The sequence below is a fragment of the Fulmarus glacialis genome, unplaced genomic scaffold, assembly GCF_000690835.1.
Source record: "Fulmarus glacialis isolate BGI_N327 unplaced genomic scaffold, ASM69083v1 scaffold34265, whole genome shotgun sequence".
NCBI lineage: Eukaryota > Metazoa > Chordata > Aves > Procellariiformes > Procellariidae > Fulmarus > Fulmarus glacialis.
Genome location: NW_009212944.1, coordinates 8,366 through 16,461, shown reverse-complemented (window position 1 = coordinate 16,461; position 8,096 = coordinate 8,366). Strand labels below are relative to the sequence as shown.

At 37.8% G+C, this 8,096-nt stretch overlaps 1 protein-coding gene across 1 annotated transcript; it reads right to left on the bottom strand.

The window, feature by feature from the left end:
- Positions 1-1,367: 1,367 nt before the first annotated feature.
- SLC16A7 (solute carrier family 16 (monocarboxylate transporter), member 7) lies at positions 1,368-7,698 on the bottom strand (the record flags this gene model as incomplete). Its single annotated transcript, XM_009578041.1, has 3 exons — positions 1,368-1,996; positions 5,169-5,981; positions 7,555-7,698. Coding segments are annotated over 3 exons (1,229 nt in total), but the record flags the coding sequence as incomplete, so codon positions are not given.
- Between the last annotated feature and the right edge of the window lie 398 nt (positions 7,699-8,096).

Genomic DNA, 8,096 nt, shown 5'->3' with positions numbered 1-8,096 from the left:
GGAAGCACTACCAAAATTTTTAGAAGAATGAAAATAATAATATTGAACACTACGCTTTCTTAAAAGCACTCACATATTTGCTAGATTTTACTATTAATTTTTTTCTTTTGTTATTGGCGCTTCAAAGTATGTTTGACACAGCTAGCTGTCTGTCCAATATATTTGCAACTTTTTGAGATTTAAAAGAGGGCTAAAATGAATTATATTCTTTTCCCTGAATTGAATATATGTGTATTCTGCATAAACAGTGCACAAATGTTTTATGAATCAGACCCTTAATTTTCACAATTTCTGAGGCATTTATATGCATCTCTCCAAAACGAATAGCATCTTTCCTCCCCTACAAATAGAACAGAAATATTTTCACTTAATATCTTCAGAAGCTTGCACTTTTAGCTTTCAAGTGTAATGCTAATTTCTCTAAAGTAAAATCATAGACTTATGCTTACTTTTGCCTAAAGGAAGAGAAACGATTGTGTACATTTTAATTGATATAAGCTTCTGTGTGAAATTGTAGACACAAGACCAAATACCTTGCACAAAAATGGTATGTCAATACAAAGCTTCCAGACTGGCACTGTCAATGTGCCTTGCAGCATTTTTGCTCGAACTGGCATTACAAAAAAAGAAGTAGCTTTTTACTAACTACATGGGAAAGGGAGGTGAGAACAGGTATAAAGTTACCTGTCTGCAAAGACCTGAAGTTAGACCTTAAACCTCCTCTCAGTAGACCATGAAACAACTAAAGACTTGCCAAAAAACCCAAGCACCTACTTTGAAGTCATTGCCATGAAACTGATTCAGGCCACAGAAGCCAAGGGTAAGTACCCTTTTAACATCAGCAGGTTCTGAATCTAGTCCCTTTAGGAAGAAGGCTTCACAGTCCAATCCAGTTCCTTCAGCCATACAGGAATACATAACTGAATAAACTAATTGTCACTGTTGTTAGCAATGTAAATCTTGGTTTTAAATCCTTTTATGTACAGGCAGATTTTAGCTTAGTTTGAATTAGCGAGGTCTGAACGTACTTTGTGTTCAAATGTGTATGTTGAAGTACAATGTAGTCAGCTATCACAGGAGGAAACTGGAATATATTGTAATTCAGCTGTTTATTGTATTTTAGAGATGGTGCCCACCAATTGTTCATCTTCTAGCCTTAATTACATATTATATTTGTTTATACAGACATAATGTATCTTTTTGATCTAGTGGGCCTACAAAAGAGAAAAAGTTTCAGTGTGCTTCATTCAGGTACTCTGTCTCTTTTGAAACAAATCTTTGAGCTTATATTCTTTTTAATATTAGTGGTAAGTACAGTTTGGGCAGATTATTTCAACAGACTTTAACAATACTCTAAAGATGAACACAAAGTATCTTCCCAAATAAGAGTAAGAGATACTTTTGCATTAGAGATACTTTTAAAACAAAACTGTTTTGTCATTGGAAGGCTTTATTTATAGTCTGGTTTATCCGACTCTTGATTGTCCAGAGTCATAGTTTGATGGACTCATTTGCATGGAGTCACTATCTTTGTAATCTCAATTTTGTATCACTGAAATAAATAAACTGTAGATAGTAATTTAACTTAGAGTCTTGCCACAGGGCAAAAATCAGTTCCCATCCAATATTGTGACTGATCATTGTTACCACAAAACCTGGCCTGTGTCTTGAAGACATATCTCTAATGGAAGTCATAAATGTTGCCTTCTGAGCTATATTGCAGATTAAATATTGGTTTCTCTTTCTGAAGGATCCTCAAGAGCTTTATCAGCTCTGCTGGCAGCATCTTCATTCTCATTGTTTGTTAATGGTTCTGCTTCCTTTGAGTCAGCATTCTTCTGTGCTTTCTGCTTCTCATCTTCTAACTTCTTTTCTTTTGCCAAAAGCCTGTAGTTAATGGCATTGCCAATGAACAACCAGATACTGGCCACAATCACAATCACTCCGCAGACAAAATACATGTACTGATATTCACCAGTAACATCCACTAACCAACCTGAAATACAAAGACAAGAAGAGAAAAAAAGTCTTTAGAATAGAATACCCAATACAATCCAGATCTTTCCCCAGGAGAAATACCTTTATATTGCCTGGTTTTGAAGTTGGAGCAGAAAAGCATTTTCAACATGTTCAAATGGTCTAACATATATAGCCAAATTCTAACAAAACCTGTATTAGTCAAGCTAGCAATTGTCATTGGAATCACTGACAATGATAAAATATTGAAGAACAAAGTAAGTAAACCTTAATGAATAACGACAGACAGTTTTTTAGTTCTTTCATTTTCATTCTTTCATTGTCTTATTATTTTATTCACCTCCTAATTTTGTTTCCTATTGTTTTGGAGTGACTGTCTGACACTCATGGAGGCTGCATACTGATAATAGGATGAAGAGGTATGTGCCTTTTTAGGCTGCTGTCACTGTGCATCAACTGCTTGCTTTTCATTTTTACTTTCCTGTGACTGGTGAAAGAGATAGAAAGGCTCGTCCCTTCAGCTATCGTGTTCAACTGTTGAGTTTTGAACTCTGAAGCCTGTACCTAAAAATTACATCCACATCTCTGAGATCAATTTGGTCACGACAAGAAAAATAAAATATAACTGTTCTTCCACTTTATGAGCCATTATTTCTAAATTTTCCCAACTGCCAAATCAACATTTGTATGTATCCAACTATTTAGCTCTGAACTCTGCTACGCTATCATTGAAATTCACAGGACAACCTGCGCACTTCAATTTAGTATTTAGATGCTTTTACTGGGTTGAAGCCATAATGCCAGCCTATTCACCTGATACACATTTACAAGCCATCATATTATTTTAGTCTTTTCTTTATTTCACAAGCCTAGTATTAGGAAAAATGCAAATAGCACTGCAACTGTATAATTCACCTATTATTGTAAATAGTACAATTTACTGTTTTTTATCGATGAACAGTCTTATAAAACTGATGATTAAAAATGAAATTCTGCATTAACATTACTTCAGCATAATATTTTAAAGGATATGAACAAATCAAAACTGGAATTTAACTTTTCCATGTGCTCGTCCTCTTTGTTGCCTCTGTTTAACAAGATAAATCAATTATTCATAAAGTTATAGCACAAACACACGCTTTTCAAAACTTCTGCAAAGCAAATATACTGAAAAATAAATAGTTGTATATGCCGTTGCTCCATAAATATTAGATTTAATATCTTTAGAGTTAATATTAATATTGATTTCAGAACCTGACTGAAAAGGCTGGACTCCAGCGGCCACAGGCTCAGTCCCCCCACTAGGTGGCATAGGAAGAGTCTGTGTGACAAGAATATATTTTGTTCTACCATTACCAAAATGAATTTGTATGTTAAAAGACGAGGGAAATACGGAACATCTTGAGGACTCTTAAACATTTACTTGTACAAATATTATTGTAGTGAAGTGAGTGGAATTGTTTTGGCATATTTAAAACTTCACTCAACAATGTTATTTTCATACAAATAGTGAGAATGTCTTGGTTTCAGCTGGGATGGAGTTGATTTTCTTCCTATTAACTGGTATAGTGCTGTGTTTTGGATGTAGTATCAGAATAGTGTTGATAACACACTGATGTTTTAGTTGTTGCTAAGTAATGTTTATGCTAGTCAAGGACTTCTCATCTTCCTGTGCCCTGCCAGGTGCGCGGGGGGCTGAGAGGGAGTGTGGCCGGGACGGCTGGTCCAGCTGGCCAATGGGCTATTCCATACCATATGATGTCATGCTCAGCATATAAGGCTGGGCAAAGAAGAAGGAGGGGGGGATGTTCGGAGTGATGGCGTTTGTCTTCCCAAGTAACCGTTACACGTGATGGAGCCCTGCTTTCCTGGGGATGGCTGAACACCTGCCTGTCGATGGGAAGTACGGAATGAATTCCTTGTTTTGCTTTGCTTGCGCGCGCAGCTTTTGCTTTCCCTATTAAACTGTCTTTATCTCAACACACGAGTTTTCTCACTTTTACCCTTCTGATTCTCTCCCCCATCCCACCCGGGGCGGGGGTGAGTGAGCGGCTGCGTGGTGCTCAGTGGCCGGCTGGGGTTAAACCACGACAGTAATCCTTAAAATAATTTGATAATTATAAATGGGTTTAGGCACATATAATCTTGCTGACTTTTGTGGCTCTGCTTATGTGGGTGTAGTGTATGTTCACAAGGCTGGTAATCTCAGTATCTTTATATTTTCATATTGTTGGGCTTACACTGCAACACACACACACACACATTTAATGGACGCTTGTCAATAAGATTTGAGCATCTATTTCTTTAGCCTGTTATATCAGCAGAAACTTTAAGATTATAAAGCTTACTAACAGCATTACTAAATACTGACTAAAAAGCTAGCAAACAGAAAATACTTACTTAGGCTCCCTTTAGGCTCCCCTTACACTCAAAAGAGAGAAGTTGGCAACATTTCCATCTTTTAGTCATTGTAGGATGGTTCACGCTCTGAATTGCCTTACACATATCTGTTGGCTATAGAAACAGACTAAAAGACTGGCTGCGAGTGAGGCTGTGGTGTAAAATCATGTCAGGGCGCAATGCTCCATGGCACTGCGCTGGAATCCCACCAGGTGCGCACCCTGCCTAGGCTACTGAGCATGCCCCTGTCCTTTCTGGCACCACCCTACTGGTTTCTTCTCTCTAGAAATGCCAGCCCTCTCTGTTTAGGCAAACTAAATTTGCTATTTTAAATTTACGCAGGTGCTCCTCTAGCTGCCATCAAGTTAGGGAAACTACAAGTCACTATGAGATCTTCACAAAAACTAACCAGTGGATTCGATCAATTCAAGAGAGTAAGAACTGTGTTGGCAAAGAGCAAATTGGAGCTGAATACACATAAATCAAGGCTGCAAAGTTAGCACTACATGCTATCAGGAAAACATACATGTATCACGTGGATTTATGGGCCAGCAGAGATATGCTCTTAATCTATCAATTGCACATGCACGCCATGTACGCCTTTAGATTCTCACATGGATCTGCAGCTGTAAAGTGCAAAGATAATTGATGCAGTGCACTGCTGCTACAGTACATTCCTAGTCACACAGAAAACATTAAATAACATTAAGAATAATGTTTATATTAATTCAATACTAAATTGCAAGATTATGCTGTAATGTCTGAAAAAATGGAATAAAAGAGATTCTTACCTCCTAGAGGAGGCCCTATGAGCACAGGGCAACACTCCACAATGGTGACAAGTCCAACTGCACTGGAAAATCTGGCAGCCCCAACAAGGTCCATCAATGTCTCAAAAAGAACGCTGCTAACCATTCCAAATGCAAAACCAAAAAATACAGCATATATCACCAAGCCAGTGTAATTTGTTGCCAGAGGGCACAAGATATGACAGATGCCATTGTACAAGACAGCAAAACTAAAAAAGTACTGAATCTTTGGCCGGATAAACTTGGAGTTTGCTACGAGTCCCATTGAAGGCCTAGCAAACATGTCTACAAAGGCTAAGATAGATAGCAAAAAAGCAGCAGAATATTCATCAATTCCCTTGTGCTTGGCATAAGGAGCCAAGAATACTATTGGAGCGAAGAAACCGATAAACATAATGACGTTTCCTGACAAATAGATCAGAAACCCTCTGTGTTTGAAGAGGGACAGATCTAGATACTTATTCATAGTTTGCCAAAAAGACTTCTTGTTGTTTTTGTGCAAGGTAGAATCTCCTGTGCCTTTTTCAACATCTTTTTTCGCAGGAGGGACGGGTTTTGGTCCAACAGGTCTCATAAGTGACCCAGCCACACAGCAGTTCAAAAGAAGTCCTCCCAGAATGAGAAAGCTTCCTTTCCAGCCAAATGCATTAAAGAGGAATTGATTGAGAGGTGCCAATGTGCTCAGAAACACTGGACTTCCAGCCATGGCCAGTCCATTAGCAATGGGACGCTTCTTATAGAAATACTTGCCAATCATGGTCAGGGCAGGCTGTAAGTTGAATGCTAAACCCAGACCTAAAGAACACATGAAAGACTATTATTGAAGGTCATGCACTAAAAAAAACATATCACACCTCTTTCAAGTTATTTTTAAAATGACCAGTATCTAATCCAGTGATTCCCAATGAAGATAGAAACCAACTAGCATCAGAAAATGAAATACAGCTTCATTGCTGTCCTTGTGTGTTAATGCCAAGACTATGTCATGGTGGCATTCTGCCATTTCCCCCTGTAGCACTGCAATAAAAGCCAAAACTCCTTGTTGTGTTTCAGCAATGACAGAGACAGGGGAATCACAGAGGAATGATGGTATCAGCACCTTGACTCACCATTTTTGTATTTACTAAGCTATAATGCAATTCTCTCTTGGCTCATTTCACAAAAGTTATTAAATGTCACCTCAGCTACAATGAATGCAGGGTGTATTTAAATGCATAAATCTCCTCATTTCTTATTTCCAGCCCTATTTAAGATGAAACTTGTGTACAAAAGTGGAGCTTAAAATGACTAATTATTTTGGAGCACGTTCAGCTCCACTTCCCCAGGTATGGAAGTCACTACTAAACGTGGAAGAGTTGTAGAGGACATGCATGGAAGAAGACCACCCATCCACATTTTTTTTGCTGAACCTCTAGGCCTTCTCTCTGCATTAAGACATCTAGGCAATAAGGTCTAAGTAGCTATGCATCTGCTGGATGGCACAGGATAGACGTTTTCTTCTCGGATAGGCCCATTCCTGGACCCTCAATTTATTCTTTCAGTGAGTCCCAAGTTTAGGATGTGAAAAATAAGTGCTTTAAGAAATAATCACTGAACAAAGAAGGACTCCTTTAGTCCCAACATAAAGAAAGATGAGGTTGAATATAGGAACATGTATTATCACCTCATTCATTTATTACCTGCCAATATTTCACCTCACTTGCCTTCCTTATTCTGAGGAGATAGTTTAAAGAAAAACCCACAACTTTTGATAAGGAGGTTATTTAATTTACTGGCTTTATGATCACTTCAGTTCATTGCCTTAGGCAATATCTAGCCTTTGATGATATATGGATAATTTTATTTGGGGATTGACCCTGGAGAATTTTAAGCAGAAAGCTATTGAACTGAAAGTTGTTAACACTTATCTGTGAAAGTATATGTATGTACAAACCTACAGAAAGCTGGTACTAGCTTTTGCATTTTTGCTAGAATTCTGCTAGCCTCTGCCACGAGAAGTGCAACATGATTGAAAGCTAAAAGAATGAATGTGAAATTCTACACAAATGACTGTAATAAGTGCTGTCATGAGTCAATCAATTTTTATACCATAATTACAGTGCAGTGTGGAACAGTACATACATACAGCATTTATTGAATAAAATCATCAGTTGTTCCTGAAATATCCTAAGAAATAATTTAATATCACACCAGCTAATTTAAAGGATTAGATAGTTCAGGTAGCTGAAATAAACTGATCCTGCTACCTTCTTGGTTTGCATTTGTACAATGCCTCGCACAGTGGGTTCTTGATCAGTAAGGCTCACTGGTAGAACAATATAATATAGTATAATATAATATAATAATCCCTTTTAAACAGGACTCTTACCTCCAACAACACCAATACATAGATAAAGTTCCAAGACACTATTGCAGAAAGAGGAAGCAATCATACCAAATGAACACAGGATACCTCCTGCTATCATCACAGGCCGGCTACCATACTTATTCACCAAAATGCTGCTTATGGGACCTGTTGGTAGAAAGAAAATACATTAACAGGTAACAGGTAACTCCATCATACATGTCTTTGTGTTTAGGATATGTTGGAATGCCTACTCTTCCATCCCGGAAAATGTTTAGCTGTTTCTATACCGATTTGTCTTACAAACACACTCTGCAAGTTTGCGGACACATGAGTCTGGATGTGGATATATTGCCACCATGACAATATAAATATTGATTAGTCATGGAGATGGATCAAAAGATTAAAGACATCAGACAAGCAAGAGGGATTGTTACAGTTCACAAGCAATCAATACTGAGATCGGTCAATGGAAGTTTTGAAAGTGCAAGGACTGAAGAATTTCAAGTATGAGACAGATATCAGAACTCCACTTCACAGAGCAGGAGGAAATCTCCAGGCAAGAA